The sequence below is a fragment of the Sebastes fasciatus genome, chromosome 1, assembly GCF_043250625.1.
Source record: "Sebastes fasciatus isolate fSebFas1 chromosome 1, fSebFas1.pri, whole genome shotgun sequence".
Classification (NCBI taxonomy): Eukaryota; Metazoa; Chordata; class Actinopteri; order Perciformes; family Sebastidae; genus Sebastes; species Sebastes fasciatus.
This window is the reverse complement of record NC_133795.1, coordinates 5457460-5475944: the sequence shown is the minus strand read 5'-3', so window position 1 is coordinate 5475944 and position 18485 is coordinate 5457460. Positions and strand designations below refer to the sequence as shown.

At 43.3% G+C, this 18485-nt stretch overlaps 1 protein-coding gene across 13 annotated transcripts in view; it reads right to left on the bottom strand.

The window, feature by feature from the left end:
- Positions 1 to 18485, bottom strand: part of foxp1b (forkhead box P1b) — a 197482-nt gene that overhangs the window by 89161 nt on the left and 89836 nt on the right. For all 13 annotated transcript variants that reach the window (XM_074648161.1, XM_074648331.1, XM_074648844.1 and 10 more), the window contains one exon: positions 11494 to 11663. In XM_074648161.1, coding sequence (XP_074504262.1) covers positions 11494 to 11652 — 159 coding nt within the window. In that variant the 5' untranslated portion in view covers positions 11653 to 11663. The remainder of the gene's footprint in view (positions 1 to 11493; positions 11664 to 18485) is intronic.

Below are 18485 nucleotides of genomic sequence, written 5' to 3'. Positions count from 1 at the left end.
TATTATTGCCAACCCTAGTCCTATAGTGACATTGCCATGTGTCAAAATGTTACCAGTGACCTCACTGCAGAGCTATATACAGTATCCCATAGTTTGTGATGGGTGAGGCTTTCCAATACAGTTCAAAAGGGCCAAGGGAAACTAAACAAGGAAAAAGTCCTTCCAGGCCTGTGGTGCATGTGTGTGTACATTAAGTCTGTGGCTCACTTCCAGCTCAATATAGCAAAAAGGTACAGCTGGACAATCTGACTAAAACATTACTGTATATGTCGATATATTAAGCCTTGAAATTGTGGTCACGCTTGCATAGCTTGTTAGGAAGAACACTGCTAAGATAATAATCTAAAAATAATATATCGCAATATGTCTTATTGCAATACTCAGCATATCGCAAAATGTTTAAAATTGCAATAAGATCGTATCGTGATTTAAGTATCGTGATAATATCGTATTGTGGGTTCTCTGGTGTTTCCCACCCCTAATCAAAATGCTCAATCCACAGAGAAATGCACACAGACCGTATTCAGAAACTGAAAGCCTTTTAAACAAGCCAACAGGACTTCTGTAATGTTGTGATGTCACAACTATACACTCACAGCTAGAAGTGCCGCTAAACAATGACCAATCAGAGCAGACTGGGCTTTTCAGGAGGGTGTTTAAAGAGAAAGGCGCTAAAACGGAGCGTTTCAGACAGACAGTATGAGAAAAATGACATGTTTTTTTAACATTAAAGCATGTAACGTGTTCTATTAGAAACCCAAAACACAAATATTAACCTGAAAATTAGCACAATAGATCCCCTTTAAGGCTTCAAAGGACTTATTCTATCTAGACTATCACACTATCATTCAGCATTGTTTTTGCGATGGCATTGTGCTGTATATAACTATAACTATATACAACTGTATACAAATAAATATATGATGATAAATGTTTTTTGTTTTTTTCCTTTCTTAAAACATGTAGATCATTTTGGTTCAGTCTTGACAGTTAAATTCATTCACATTACAAATGTCAAAGTTCAGTTTGATTTAATCCTAGGCAGATTATAGTTTATTTTCTTCAGCGTAAACTAATTATTTCTCCAGACTTGGTTTGCTGAAATAACTTTATTTACAATAAAGTTAAAAGTAAGGTAAAAAAATATATATATCTGCTCTCCTTTTTTTTAAGCCACCTTATCCCGGTTTCATCAGTCAGCTCACCTGTTTAAATCTACTCTTTAACTCTGAGTCCTCTCGGAGCTGAGACACGGGGGGGCACAGATGCTCCGGGGAAGCGATAGATCTGCAGTCTGTGTGCTAACAAACGGCAGCAGGTGGGAAACAGGCGTTTTGCTACCATCACCTAACTCCCCTCAGAACGCCCGGCACCTCCCCCTCCGTCCCCCGGCCTGGCCAGGGCTCGCAGGCTGACGCCAAGGATGAACTCTGAAGTCTATTACCCACATTGTGTCAAGAGATTATGAATAAGATATAAAAGCCGGGCTCGCTACAGGGTTTTCACATTAGCCTGGCTGTGTAGGTAATGCCCTCTATGCATACATGTATACAAGCAAGTGCACATGCTTGCACATCAACACTGTGCATGCACATACAGGCAACTCTTACTCCCACTGTTGTGGCCATTCACATGTTGTGCACCAAAAAAGATGCCTTAATCTGCAACAAGGATTAGAGTTTATTGAAACAAATAAGTGTTTTAAGAGTAGACAGTCACAGTTTCAATTTCAATAGCTCATTTAACCCTTATCTGCCCAAATCCTTGGGGTCCATTCTATGTTAATTGGATCTACATTGCACCAGCATTGGGGGTGTTAACAAGCACAGCCTATGAATATTAATTACCCTGAAGTTTTGTGCACAGGAAAAGACTTCACTGATACATATTAATTCTATGAAGTTTTTAAAGTAGTGCTCTCATTAAAAATGAATAGGCCATGCGCTTGTGTGTTTTCCCAAGAGGAATTGTGCATCCTTAAGTCTATCCCTAATAAATTGGGTCAGATTGGCAATCCTTAAAGAATAGCTTCTCCTTAAAATGGCATTATTATTCAACTAAATGTAAACATTCCAGTCGCGTGAAGAAAGCGCTTTGTTGAAACAGTGTTTTGACAATGGCTATTAAAGCCAGTCATGTCTGAGCGTGTACTTTCCCGACCACAGTCTCCTGAGGCCCTGTTAAAACGGTTACTTATTTACAACACTAAACACACAAGTTGTTCAGCTAAACAGCGCAAAATTACTCTCTGTGTGTGTGTGCATGTGTGGGGATTTGTGTGTGCGTCTTGATGTGGCGCATTCAGAGGCAGTTGTTGGCACTACTTTAAATAAATCATTGAGGATGCATTAGTCCTCCTGCTAGGCGAGGCCTCTCTCTAAGCCATTTAATACTGAACTGACGCAGACGTGTTTCCCTGTCTGCCTCCAGCCAGCTGCTGCAGACACCTGCTCAAAGTTTAGAGTTGCCCACTTCAGCACAAACACGCAGCCATCAAAGACCATCCGGGCGCCACACAATGAGAGCCACTTCACTCTTCTAATGATACCAGCATTCACTTGCATCGTTTACATGGGAGGCATTTGTACGTGCACACGTCTTTGAGAGGTCTCCTCATCCACACATTCTCCACAGGGACGCACTAGATCAAGCCTTAAAGACAGAAGAGGCCAAATCAGTTCTCTTCTGACTATGTTTACACACGTAAGAAACCAGATCAATAAGAAAAGTCAGTTTAGGAATCACCGGATGATGCGTTTACATGCTATGCAACCGCCTGGTTATTCTAAAACCTCAGTTTACACACAACTGGTCCAACCCTGTCTCTCACAAAATTACATTCCCATACAACTAAACAGCATTCTCAACTACGTTTGGAAAGAAACATATTATTACGGCCGCAGTTGTAAACATGTGATTAACATTGTAAATTGAAACAAAACAAAACAAAAACCGCAACAAAACTATTGGGTTAGGTTTAGTTAAAGCATCTTGCTTTGGCATAAAATCACTACGCAAGTGAACGCTGACTTTTAGTTTCACACGGGACACAAACAGTGGTCTCCTGAGGGAACCAACCAACGTGTCATTTTCCACTCCAGTCTTTTCAAAATAACATATAACATAATTCACAGGAAACAACTTGGTTAGGTTTAGGCAACAAATCTACTTAGTTAGGTTTAGGAAAAGATCGTGGTTTGGGTTAAAATAACTATGGAAGTGGCGAGATTTAAGTACGAAAGTTACGCGACAAATAAATCAACGCTGACTTCTGGTTTTCACACGGGGTACGAAGACCGGTCTCCTGGACGAAAATCTGGTATTTTTTGACCCACCCATCCGCCCCGACCTCCTCCTTATGCAGCTATTATCGCTCTTACAGTGCTTTACTTTTCGTAGGTATAGCTATGAACGATGATAGAGAACAGCCTGCATGCAAATATGCACACCTGATTAGCAAAATGATAAGAAATGGATATCTTGCCTACTAAATCTGTAAAAGCATCATTCTGTCTCCATTTCGCCCTTCTGTCCACACTGAATCCAAACCGCTGGTTTTGTGTTTTTGTAACAATGAAATAGCTCAGACACAGAATAAAAAACAACATTTTGTGTCCTCTAACTGTCACTGTGATTGCTCATTTTTAAAGACAACATAACCGATTGTGTGATATACCAGGTCATTTACCTATTTAAATGTGGTTCAAATAGAAACGTATAGTGATTTGATTGACATCTCAGTTCAGCAGTGCAGGAATTACTGTTAGCCCTGATTAGTAGGAAGGTAGCATTTATGGGCAACGGTTAAATATTTGTTCAGTTGTCTGACAACAGGAACAGAAAACTTTGGCACTGGAATTAACGGAACTGAGTGTTTGACTGCATTGAAGCACAATATATAATGACGGAGAGATCCTTACCGTCATTTTGTTGTTTGCCAACCAAAAACAAAGAGAGAGGAAGAGATTTATGAGTTTCCTTATTACTTTGGTGTTTCAGTAACAACACATTTATGGCTTTTTCAGATTTGTTCGCCATGGTGTGGCCATTGTCTTAATTCCTTAACCGGATATAGGAAACAGGTTTACCTGTTTATTTAATGTTTTAGATTTCAGGTTGATCTTTATCTGAGTGTTTTTTTGTTATTTATATTTATACTTTTTCATAATTAATAGGATTGCTTAATCATAGAAGAATATAGCAGAACACCTTCAATTCAAATGAGGTAAACCTGTGGGGTGGATGTGGTTGGTGTGTCAGCTCAGCTGTTGGGAACTAAGTGGAATGATTCGACCATCAGGAAGAAGTGCAAACCAAACAAATGCATCATCTCTGATGCCATAAACAATGTTAGTGTAATTAAAGGGGAACTTCAGTGATTTTACACATCAAAATCTGTTTACAGGTGTTGGGGAGTTCGACTGCATATGTGAAAAAAGAAGTTGTATAAAGCATTTTGTGGCTCCAGAGGGAGCTGTGTGAAAGCTCATAAATTGCCTCAAGTGATGTCACTTGAGTCAGCGTCCATTGGGGCTGAAAACTACAAGTTTGAAAATGAAACTAGAATTACCACATCATGGTTGTATGCCTCAGCCAACCAGTCAAGTTGCAGTTTACATCCATGTCTGTCCAGAATCTCATCACTTCCATCATTTTATCCTGTTAGACATTTGTGTGAAGTTGTCATGATCAGGATATGAATTCTTGAGTTACGTTTTGTGAGGTCACAGTGACCTTCACCTTTGACCTTTGACCACAATCGAATCAGGTCATCCTTGAATCCAAGTCGATGTTTGTGCCAAATTTGAAGAGGCGTCATGGCGTTCTGGAGATATTGCGTTCACAAGAATGGACCGGACATCTGTAGCCCGCTCTTAATCATTAGCCCCTACTGGCATAACGCACCTGAATCTCCAACTGAACTGCAGTTGCATTGCATTGTGGGTAATGTAGGCAGGCACCAGGTTTTGACAAGGAGGAAGAATGCATAGAAAAAAAGGCAGACTGTTATAGGAGTGCGATGCTAAATCTGAGGAGAACTCCTAATTTAATTCCTAATAGGACCCCTTTAATATCATGTTACTGTAGAAATTGTAACAATCACATTTCTCAAATGCATGTTAACACCCTTTCTGTTTCTTTTGTGCTGGAACGAGATGGAAACTAAGATGTGAGATGAGTGTGTGTGTGTTCGTTCTGATTACCTCAATGTCAAACAGCTCCTGTGATCCCCCTCCCGCTGCCCACATAAGCAGGGTGTGTAAACAGGATGTCGACCCGAGCAACAGTCAACTATTTTAAACTATGGCTTTGGCACACATGCAACCTGCGCTTCATCTCTTCCCAGTAGGAGAGCGGCGGCTGGAGGTAGACTCAACAAAATGGATGAGTTCATGGGCTGGCTGTCTTGGAAGGCGTCCATAAGACAAAGGAGAGGTGCTGGGTGGTTTACCTCCCAAAAACCTCACTGACACAACCGGGGTGACAGAGAGGATTTGAAAAGTTGTACCTAGACTAAACAGATTCTTTTTTCTGATTAAAAAAAAAAAATGCATTTGTTTAAAAAGCAATATGATTCAAGAGAAGCGTAAGCCGGAGTAAAAACAGTCGTGATATTTCCAATGACACATGCTGTGTTTTTCCCCTTTAATAATTATTCCCTCCCCCCGCCTCCTTTTTTTTCGAGCACATCACTGTTCAATTTTCACCTCCATCTGTGTGATTATTAATCAGATCACACATCAATTGCCAGAACCAGCAAAGAAATTCAGCCTGTAATAAAACTGTCATGTGCTGTGGTATAAAGACAGATGTTGCCAGTTGTGTGATAACATAATTAAACTGTTCAGTGAGGGATTCCATAAAATTATTCAAATTGGACGAGCACTATCATTTTACCAATAAAGCAATTTAGGGCAATATGCAGTGTCATAACACTGATGTTATCCTCTCTGCCAGATTTTCCAATAAGTTGGAGCCTCTGCTTGGCCTCCTGTGACAATATGAACAGTATACATGGAGATACCTGAGAGCTGCGAGAGGTGGAGGAGGCCGCGGGGACTCGGGATGCTTCCAGTATGATCCGCTCTGTTGATGCACAAACTGTATGTGTGTGTGTGTGAGGTAAACGGCTCAGGGAGGAAGCATGGGATAATGCACCGGCGCAGCTATTGGTCAAAAAAGCACCCAGAGCAAAGACGCCGTTATTACACATGTCAAATATTCAGCAACTGCACTGCACAGATATAGAATTCCACAGTAGAGCAAACACAGAGATACTGGCAGGATTTCAAATTCAAAAGTGCGGCGATAAGGCGGCGTTCTTCTTGTGAAACACCATATTTCAATCCGGGCGTAGCGCGCACTCTCTCCCTCTTGCCCTCAGCTCTGCAGCAGAATACATGCGATTAGCCGAGATCTGAGGCAGCGAATGCTCTCTGGCCTCCTCCCTGACCCGCCGCTGTTAACTCCCCCAGTCCGACCATTAGCCCATAATGTGGTACCGGACGCCCATAAACCAGCAGGGCCCTGCACCGGCAGGCCTGGCCTTTGGGCCTGTATTCTGCCTGAGCTATGTTTATATGTGTACTGTATATCTGTGTGTGTCTCTGTGATAGCGAGGCTTATCATCTAGCACCTCCCCCCCCGAAGCTGAGCTCGCCGACGGTGGCAGAGACGTGCATTTCCACCTTCTCAAGCCTCCACCAGGGACCATGTAAGCCCTGCATTATGCAAACAGGAAACCTGTGCCCGCTCAGCTCTTTCTGTGGCTGCCGTTCTGCGTGTCACTCTCTCCTCTCTGCACACGCAACACGACGGACACCTCGACCACGCAGTCAGCGAGGAAGAAGAAGATACATAATTGGCTGGTCTTATCTTATAACAAAGCTTTAAAGGCACTTGTTTGACAATGAAGACTGGATGGATGTGTGTGCAATAAAAGAAAAGCAATTATTCATCCCTGTTTTGTCTTTTAGAGATATTGTTGTACAGTATCACTGAGAGGAAGAGACGGGCTGATATTTTAGAAATCTCTCTCTAACTTGATTAAAAGGGCTCTTCTAAAAGGCAGGATATTAATATTTAATGCTCTACAGTTGTATCAGTTGAACCAAATTTCACGTGAAGGAATGTATTGCATGGTTAAACATGTGAGATGTTATAAATGTTGCTGAAATTCACCAGGAAATATGTGTGTAGAGGAGCTGAGTGTCCTGCAGAAAACCGCAGCTCCAAAGTCCCCTAACAGCATTATTGTGTTTATTTGATTGCTACAGCTTCACAACTTCCTGTTGCAAAATCATTTAAATCACAAAACAGGTTATTGCACAAACACTCCTGTTTCATACTATTGTTTTTGTTGTTTTTTTGCTCTCCTACAGTATCTTCACTTCCTCATGAGGATAACGATAAAACCACAACTTCTGCAACGCAAACAAAAACACAGAGGAAAAATAAACACACTCCAGTTCTAGGGGGAGAACACATATGTGAAAAAAGATGTTATATTCATGCTCTAAAAAAAGGAGCTACTCATATATTATACACAAGCAGCTGCAAACAACTGCCTGAAAAAGCTACAAGATGCACAACAAACATTTATAAGCACACGCGAGCCGTTACGACACAACCGATATCACTTTGGGTTCCTCAAAATGAGAAATTTCTGCAGCATCTTAGAGGAGAAAAAAGAAAGAAGAGACGGCACCTTCGTTTCATCCTCACTTCTTAACAAACAGTATTTGACTTACTAATAGAGATGCTTAAATCAAGCTTATGGTCCACTTCCCCCAAATCTGACTAGTCCACAAGATGAATTCCCCTGTCAGAATCAAGATGATCAAACAGATTACAATTATTTCATCCCCCATCTTTATTAATGAGGACTGTCTTTCATAGTTATGTTCCCTAATAAGAATAAATGATATGCCACCGCCAGGTTTGTTGTTCCCGCTCACTCAGGGGGACTCTGGCACGTTTGCACTTTGAGGCAGAGAAGATTTTAGATTGATTTCTGCATCACCTAAAGGGGGGGGTAATAGCATCTTGGATGTTGTGGAGAACAAAGAAAAAAGTCAGTTGGAAGCGTATTAGCGCGAGCCGCAAATAAAACTTAAAAGAGAGACTGTGAAAATGCCACAAAAGTAAAAAGTTATCAAGTAATTGAGCGAAGATCGTAATGCCCTGGGGACAATTAACATGGTTCATGGTGCATGAGTGAAAATCCTGGGTTAGTCTAATGGGAGAATAAAAAGACTGCCTGCCTTCCCAGTAACACTACCCCTGGTAAGGAGCCTATCAAAGCCCAGTGTCAGGAGCTGAGAGTGAGACGTCTCGTCCTCCGCCCCCCCCCCGTCCACGCGCCATTTATCACACACAACAATTAATACGCCTCCCTCTGTTTCAACTCCAACCGCAGGCCACAGAAATTAACCACTGGATTTGGTCAAAAGGCATGAAGCAAAAACTGCGCTCGCTATTTACTGCAATAGAAAGCAGAGGGGCAGAAAATGCGACTGTAATACGTTGAGTTTTGGGAAGCAGAGAGAGAGAGCTGCTCGTTTTTCCTTCCTTTAAATGCCAGGGCAGGTCCTGCAGAGTAATAGCTCTTTCTGGATGACTAGCAAACAGAGGCCATGCTTGGACGGCTGGCTCTAGTCTAGCGGGGGGAAAGGCTTTATTTCCATCCCTTCTTGGTGTCAAGTGCACATCCATGACACTTTTTTCTCTCCCTTTCTCTCTCTCTCTCCCCCCCTGTGTCAATTCATCAAAGTTGTAACCCTGTTGTCCTTGCAGAGCGAATCAGAATGTGCCCCTGGCAAAGAATGAAGGGAAAAGTCAACAGGAATTAAGTTTCAGTGCAACTGTTTACTCAACTGTGGCCTGCAGTTATTGAAATTTTATCCATGGTTTTGTGTGACTACTGCAGTAATGAATTCAGTATGGCTGTGATTTTCTCACTGACGACATTTTGAGCTGGAAAGATGGGTGGGAGGTGGGAGGTGGGAGGTGGGAGGTGGGAGGTGGGGTCTGGAGCAGGGATGAAGAGCAGATCTGGTCTAAAGAGGCCTAAAGAACTAAAACACAGACACTGACACACTCTTCCTACTTACCAATCAGATTCTTTTCTAGTATGATACTGTCTCAATTAAAGGAACAGTGTGTAACATTTAGGGGGATCTATGGGCAGAAATGGAATATAGTATTAATAAGTAGTACTGTTGTATAAGCTGAAAATAAGAATCGTTGTGTTTTTGTTAGCTTAGAATGAGCCGTTAACATCTTCATAGGGAGCGGGTCCTCTCTTCACCGCCATGTTTCTACAGTAGCCCAGGACAGACAAACCACTGTGTTAACTTTTTGATAACGTTACTCGCTCTGGAGTTAACCCCCGTCACTACACCCAGCCGCCGGAAACAAGACATGTGAAACCTCTGTTGGTGTTTGAGCTGCAGCATTTATTTCTGCACAAACTGCAACTTCCATTGAACATTAACTGATATTATCAAAGCTAAACTAACTTTGTCTTATGCTGCACTGCACATATTCGCCGCAGCTCTCTCTCTCTCTTTCTCTCTTGCTTCATCACTCACTTCCCACGTACACACCCACTCTATATGTATGCACTGACTGCGATTCTACAAATGACCTACGCTACTCATACAACAACTGCAAGAGGGAGGATCATTCGCGTTTTCACGTCAACCACCGTAGTTCTCCAACACCCTGGGCACACGGGAGAGGTTGTAATCTGCAACCTCACCTCTAGATGTGGCCAGATCTTACACACAACCTTTAAAGCTAGGGATGCTAGTGTTCTTCAAAAACATTTATTTTGTTATATTTGTTGAAATTCTCTGACAAAAAAAAAGAAATCTGGTATCTGTGGCTGCTGCAGGACTGTAATAGGGCCTGCCTGTCTGTCTACCTAACTACCTGCCTGTGCGCACTCTGCCCGTGCACTCTTTGCGCATCACTAGCGTCTTCCACAAGCTGCTATCTTGACAGCTGTGAGTACTAACAATAGTCATGTTCCTTGTTTATGATCATTATGATATGTTTACGTTCATAATGATGATAGTGGGGGAGTGGCTTTGGAGGGAGGCCTAAAGGGCCGGGTTTGTCGGTTGGATCATTTTTCAAATCTAGTGTACTTTTGCTAGTTTCTTAAATTGCCAACCCTGGCTTTAATACCCTGCAAAATGTGATTAACAGCGACATCCTGTTCCAAGGCACACACCATATACTTGAGATGATGACGGCATCTTAAAACAGCCGGTATTGTATGTTTGCCCTCCTACCAATTATTCATACAACTCTCTCCTCTACAATTAAATAAAGCACGGGTAAAGCGGGGGAAATAATTAAAATCTATGACTAATCACAATGTAAAATAATCACTTATGAGGTCATATTACTTAGTATTCAAGTGATACACTTGAAATTAATGATTTTCCTTACCATGATAAAACGTACTGTATGTGTAGAACTGATTATCACTGCATTGACCCGCGTATTCCATTCCATTACATAGTGAGATGTCAGAACGCTAAGCTGTTTATGAAAAATGTGTCATACTTTGTGTTGTCAAAGTGAGATATGAATGTATCTGCTGGTTATCATCAGTTCTGACAACAGATCTGTGTATCACGGCGTCACCGTATCAGATCATCCTGATGTCACGATGATTCTAGCCGAAAGATGATGAATGATAATAGCGAGTTATCGCCCGGCTCTATATGTTACGGCGCCATGTCTCCCGCGTTCCACGCCGCAGCATTGTTGCCCTCTCTGTGCAAAACGCTGATGGATGTGCTGTGACAACAGACAGCGGCACAGAGCCTGTGCATCATCACCAAACAGCTCCTGACAACAACGCCGGCCGTCCTGTCGGATAGACCGAGATAGCAGAAGACACACTGATCTTTTCAACGTTGTTCCCTTAAACACGCTGTCGTGTGCCACACATAACGCTGACACCAACAGAAAGAGCTTGTCTGTTTGCCTCAAGTCTGAGATGCTGAAAATGTTTTGGAGCTTTCGTCGACGCCGGCGCGCGTCTCCGCACCTCGCTGGTTAACACGGCGCAGTTTGGCATTAGTTGTGAGTGTGAGGTGTGTTTACAATGAGCCAGGGGAAACATACTGTCATCCTATTGGATGTCGCGGCGTCTTAACTGTCTACAAAATCCTGCGGCACCTACGTACTTAGAATATGTCCGAACACTGTGATAAATATTTCACCAAAATGCAGATGCTGCATGCTACGATAAACACAACCAAACACAATCACACAGAGAGAGAGCACTTCCCCTTCTTTAAATATTCAAAAAGGGCCTCAATATACATAAATAATAATAATAATGTGTTTATGTACTAGATGTACTTTGAGGTGGGATTAAATATTAAGTGGCACTCTGAGAGGGGAGGAAGAAGCCTGCTGTTGACGTGGCTTAATAAAGAGAAGACAGGTGCGAAAGGGGGACCGGTCTACCTGGTGCTGCTGGAGATGCAGGAAGTCGGCCGCGGTCACCTCCATCGACGGCGTGGCGCTCTTGGGTCGCCCCTCCCTGGACCCGCCCTCCACGCTCGCTCCTCCATTCTGATTGGCTTGCCCGTTGCTCGTCGCCTCCGTCCCAGATTCTTGCATCATGACTTAAAAACCTGGGAGAAGACACAAGAGAGACGGAACACAGGGACAGAGAGAGAGAAACAGCTGTTAAAACACGCAGCTATGAGGTCGCATTTCAACTCTGGGCCAAACTATAAACATCTGTCATATCCTTCCCACACAATTTCACTTTTATTGCAGGTTTCCCTGTTGGTTTGCTTCTTGTTTGTTTGCTTGTGGCGTCTGCAATGAGGCAAACACACATGCACACGCTCTCACAGACCGCTTCTCCGCAGAATAATGAACTGCTCCTTTGTTTTTGTGTTTTTCCGGTGCAGATCTTTTGCAGATGACAAGTCCGTACTGGGCTGGAGAAGAGGGGAGCGGGACTCAGGTTTTGTTTGTGTTCTCCATTACGGGGGTATATACGCAAGGGGTGGTGGAAGGGGTTGGGGTCCAGCACACATCGGAGAGAGGAACCCAACCTGAGTCGAGCGAGAGCAGAGGAGCCCAAGAAAACACTGAACCTCCAAAACAAAACACGTTCTATGGAAATGGATATATTTACTCGCATGGCTCCCAGAAGAACCACGGCAGAATAGCTTTTTAATGGGAAACAGGGCGACTGTGTGAGGCCTGCCAAAGGATCTCCATGAGAAACATCCAAACTGAGGCCGAGCGAAAACAGTCAAATCCTTCAGGGGGTGCTCAATTAACACCAAAATGCTGAATATAAATAAATATGAGTTGTTGGGAAATAAATGTTGTCTTTCATAACTTAAACTCAAAAGGAGAACATACAAATACCGGCAGCGTAGTTTGATGTATCAATGAATGCTTAATGTTAAAATATGACAGCAGTGTTAAATGTGAACACACAGCTATTTGCTTACATTTTACAACCTCTGTTCTGCTTTTGGATACACAAAAGCCAGACAGACATGACACCCCCTCCATTTCCCCCCCCTGTCCTCCCTCTCTCTCTCTTGGGACGAGTGCCGGTGACGCTGGTGCATTTCTGCGCCCTTATTCCTCAAATCAGTGGAATGATTTACAGCTATTGTGCGCTGGTCGCAGGCCCTCAGTGGCGCAACGCGTCTAGCCTCCCAATTCCGGGGCGGTTAATGAAGCTGACCAAGTCGGGCAGAAGCGAATTAACTTGGCTGATTAATTATTTATATGAAGCAGAATAAATGCCTTTAAAACACTGGGCCTCATCATGAAAGAAGGTGAAAATGGAACTAAATGCAGATTTATGGCGTCGCGTTTAAGGCGTGTAATAGGAGGGCCTGACGCAAGTTAATATGTGCTCAACTACGCGGGGCGCCGTGTCTCCAGAGGTCCAGATCTAAACAAGATGCAGACACCGTGGGGACACACACTCAGGCTGACAGATAGGAAATTGAGGTTGACAACTTGTCACGTAAGAATATTTACAGAGCATATAGGTGAGATAATAATCTAGACGTGCGGATTATTAAAAAATAAACAGCACTGTAGGCAGCGCTGCTCTTTTGAAATTGTGGTTCTGGGAGAGCTTCCCAGCTCATCAGTAGCAGTTGTGGGATACAGTGAGCTAAAACAGAACCAGAACAAAAATCAAACCCAAAGTTCACTACGGTTTACGTCTCCTGTAGAAGCCTTCCTTGCAAAGAAGCATATCCGAGTGAGTCATCTGACACTGTGGCCTGTGCCGGTTCAGTTGTGTGTCACAACGCCCACGCACTCAGGGGCCTGTCTGAGCAGCTTGGGCCCGGCCTACAGGCCCCGTTCTCTGGGCTGGGGCTAAAGCCGGCCCCCCTCTCCCTCCAGACAGATGTTGACCCGGCTCACCCCTCCAGTCTGGCACGGCCTCCCTCCATAATGGGATTTTCTAAACAAGGAGTGAGCAAGAGGAATACTGTGGGATGGGACGCAGCCAGCCACGACTCCATCTACAGGCCCTCGTTCGCACCGACTCACCCCCCCCTTCTGAGACACCAATTAGAAACACACATTCTCGGGCGAAATTAAATGCCATTTGAAATAAACCATGGGCTGACGTTATTCACCCCCACTTATTTTTCAAATAAAAGACTTTTTTTTTTTCCACAAGCAGAAAGAAAAGAAGGGCCTGCTTTCTTTTTTTTTTTTCAAAGCTACATAAAAAAGGGGCGTGGGGGGGACGTAATGGCTATTATACATGCACTGTCATTCCATGCAAAATTTTCATAATTATAACGGAACGGCGTAAATTTCCAAATGCATGGCATCTCCAAAAGTAATCAAGAGAATGAGCCGCGGGGCTATTTTAATGTATGCAAAACTAGTGACCCACAATAAAGGAGAGAAAGGCTACAATGAATGCAAAGTAATGCGCGCATGCTTGGAACCGGCACTGATGAGGGGATGGCTAAAATTAACACCCAATTAATTTTCGAATTGACAAACAAATGAAACCCATAAATCTACTTTCTCATTAATTTCACCACAGAATAATTCAAAGCTGCAATATCATGAGCGAAAAAATTGGAGGGAAAAAGAAAATGGAAAATGGGCATTATCCATCATAAATATCAAGAAGATAGGAAAGAGCCTTATTAGAGAGTTGTGCTGATAACAATGTTAATCTGGGAGGCGCTGAGGCGGGGACGCCATCATCAGCTGGGGCCCGGGCAACTCGGCCACGTGACTTGGCCCCTGCCGTGTGTTTATCTATCTATTTATTTTCACTTTGCTCAGGGGATAGCCTCGTCTGTGATGACTCAAAAAAAAAAAGCTCTAAGTTTTTCCATCCGTTCCATTTATACAACACGTACAGATTTGGCTGTAATTATGGGTCAAGTGTCCTGCTAAAAGCGGGGTAGTTACCAGGGTTAAAAGCGTATGTATCCATGCTCCGAACGCAAACATTTCAACATAAAACAATACACAAATGTGAGGGAAAAGAAACTTTCTCATTATTAATGGAGCATGTCAGCTTTTTTTTCCCCGAGCTGTAAAAATAGTTTTAAAAAGATTTGAAATAATGGAAATTCCAGGAGATGAAAGCGAGGCAACAACAGTTTGTACAAAAAGAACTGGCTGTGCTGTTGATTATTAGATGCCTGTCTGTTCTTTGGGGGGTGTTGGGGTGGAGGGTGGAGGGTGGTAGGTGGGGGGGGAGGGGGGTTGCTTGCAAAACAAAACAAGTGTTTGGAACAAACACTGGATAATAAAAAAGGTCAGAGTTTCTGTTTGTTTACAGTCGGTTTTGTTTTCCCTGCCTCAAATATGGGGAGTACAGTACAAACAAGAGTCACATGTGTCTCCCACCTGACCAGACAGGTTGAAGGTTAAGAACAGCCGGCGGCCAGAGCTCATCAGCCCTGCCTCTCCTCTCCCCCCCCCACCTCCCTCCTCACTGGAAATCTAATGCCTGTCCCCCTGTCATGCTTGCCTGGAATTCAACAGCTCAAACAAGTCAGCAGTCGATTCAAGGTAGGGTCGGCCCGCGCAGCTGTGCTTTGACCCTTCTCCGTGTTCTGTTTTTCTTTAATGCTCATGACAGTAAAGCCTCGGCGGCCACCTGCTTCGATTCACAGAGTTCTCACACAGCCCTTGTTTACACAAGCACACAACAAAAGCACAACATTTCTTGGGTGGGAGATAAAGACACACCGAGGAGGAGACAATGGGAAGAGGTTCAACTGAGAGCTGTTTAGGTTCGGCCTGGTTGCTAGACGAGACAACACACCGGCCGCGCACACAGCGGCACAACAACAGAACGCTTTTCAAGGTTTCTTAAGAGTCTTATGTTCTGCTGTATTTTGTCTCTTGATTCTAGGGAAAAGTCCAAAAGACAAACACAAGCTGTATGTTAAATAATCCATCATCCCAGCCCTCGTCACTGAAAACAAACTACACCCCAACAGGAACTATAGCCCCGCATCCTTCCTCGCGTTATCTGCAAAACAGAACTTGTATGGCAGCTGGATTCTCGTGATGTCGTGAAATCAAACGAAAATCGAGAGATCACATATCACAGGATAATCCATCTCGTCAGGCTTTGATTAATGCGTTTGTGTACGGCAAGCCAGAGCGTGGACCAATCAGCGTCTGTGAGAAGCTAGTATTGGCTACGGGCGTGGCTTATGCCGGGTACACACTACACGAGAAACAAGACGATTCCCCGATTTTTTCATGGTTGTAAAGATTATCTGTCCAGATATTCCTGTGGTGGCCAACTGAGAAACAAGCTGACATAAGCGGAAGGACAACAACCACCGTCATGGCGGCCGCGGTTAATGCGAAGCATAAAGGTCGTAGTAAGATGGACATCAGAAATGGAGGACCAACTTGTTGATTTGTGGCAACAACACAAGTGTTTATTTAACGTGTCTCCACGACTTCATCTATTCGTTTTCTGTTTTCTTCGTGAATTTTCAGTACAAAGTAGTGCAAAAGCTAACATCGCTGTTTGTTTACACTAAAGTCACGTTTGATTGCGAGAGATTTCGGGGGATTTCCATTTTGAATGGAATCTGTTAGTATGTGGTGTGCTATGCAAATCGTTGCTCTCCACACACTATACTATACAAAACTGTTAAGTTTAACATAACATGTCGTTATGTGTGGAGTCTCTCACATTTTCAAAATCTGTTAAGATCTGAAATATCTTTTAGTGTTGGCCGGCCTTTAGGTGTGTGAAACGACACAGAGCGACTGTTTGTTCTAAACAACAACGGCGGCTCCTGAAGAGGTTAGTTATCAGTTACATCAGAACTGGAGAGTATTTCTTTACTGAAAGAAGAGCAAAGAACGGCACTGTAGACTTTTCTTGATTGAAAAGATGTTACCTCTCTTCTCCCGACTGGCTTCGGCAAGAGTTTGATTGACAGATGATTCATCCAATCACATGCAAAGCATTTTTTTTTTTTAAAGTGCCAGCTCTTTTCCAAACACTTTCTAATGACGGCTTCTCAGATGGTTCTGTGTAACAAACCATCTGTCGGGTTCAGGTTAAAACAGAACCACCTCGATCAAACAGACTCAATAATTTGGACCGCTCTGACTACTGACTTCTCAGTCTGCTCTCTGCTGAGAGGAGCTAACGGGAGGGATGACAGTCTGCCAAAAGGAGACTTCAGTCAGACCAAACAACCGTGTAATCTTGTCAGTCTCTTCAACCAAGTCACAGATAAGCACAGCATATCTCGAGACTACTGTGACAGTACAGTACCAACACACATCCCACCCCCCCTTTGCAACTAATACCTCCATCATATCCTTGCACCACACGAGACACAGAAGAAGTTTCTTCCCAGACCTTGTACGGGGTATAAGCAGACCACTCATGCTGGCAAACAAAGCAGCTGTTTGTTTAATAAGTGATTGCTGCCATGGCTACAGTAAACAGGAGGAGCGGGGGGTTTGTGTTTATGAACAAACACATCTCCTTGCAGGAGCCATTTAATATTAACCAGGTGGAATGATCAGCCGATTTCCTAGGTGACACTCGGGGCAGGCGTAGTGTAAACAGGCTCCAGGAGGGGAGGGGAGGAGGACGGGGGGGCTTTAGGGAATCAAGGTCGATGCAAATGCAGCTTCGAGCTAGAATAAACAGCAAGGCAGAAGTCAAGATAAACAAAAAGTCATTCTTCTGACATTCTGAAGACGCATTAAGCTGGTGCGTTGCAGCTGCTAGCGAGCAACCGTGAATGAGAACAAGATGGGTGACGGGTGGCGGTGGCGGTGGCGGCGGCGGCGGCGGGGGTGGGCGGCCGGCCCTGGCGAGGTGGTCTCCTATGGAAACACATCGTTGTCAAGCAAAGCAACAGAGTGTTTCTTCCCGACCCAACAAACAGTGGCTCCTCACAACAGCGCAGCGAGGAACTTGTAAAAACATGTTAAACATTTACCTTGTTCAATTATTCAGTAACCGGGTTTGTGGAAATAACAAAGGATGTCTGAGGACTCGGAGAGCTGGCACTCACAACGTCAGGGTAAAGGAGTGAAACAACAACAACAACAAGAAAGAGCGATTGGGTGGAATTGAACGGACAAACGTGTTATCTATCATGACTCAAAGTGCATGGGTTCGATTATTTGATTTATGTGTGACTTCAACAGATCACGAGTTACTCCATCTGCTACATCAAACACTTGACTGTCCAAAAATAAGTAGTGATTACAAAAGACAAGGTAGGTAATTGTGGTGTTGGGACTTTTCAAGCTGCACGTCACCTTGACCATGAATTTTTCATGAACACAACAACTTGCCATCTGCTGAGCTGAAGCCATCCAATGAGGCTTCTCTACCTACAAATCCATAGTTTTCTGTCTCCACTTCCCCCGACTGATTTCATTTAGTAAGGATGCACCAATCCAACTATTTTCAGTCCCGATAGCGATAGCTGGGCTTTGGGTATCAGCCGATACAGAGTACCGATCCGATACCAGTGTTTAATTAATAAGCCTTATGCCTGAATGTGTGGAAGTGACTGGGATCATTCTTTTATGTGTAAGGCAACATCAGGCTTGACTTAAACACTTATCCTAACTTTAAAAAACAAAATGTAACAAATAAATACATAGATATTCATTTATTGATTTATTATTTAAAAAAATTGTAAGGCAGAAAATTGGTTAAAAAATATAGAGTCAATATTAACATTAAAATTCCAGTATATAATGTACATAATAGGGCTGTCAATCAATTCAAATATTTAATCGCGTGATTGTCCATAGTTAATCACGATTAATAGCAAATAACTCAATCATTTTTTTATCTGTTCAAAATGCACCTTAAAAGGAGATTTGTCAAGTATTTAATACTCTGTGTGTCTGTAAAGGGAGACTTGTGGCTACCCGTAGAACCCATTTTCATTCACATACAGTATCTTGAGGTCAGAGGT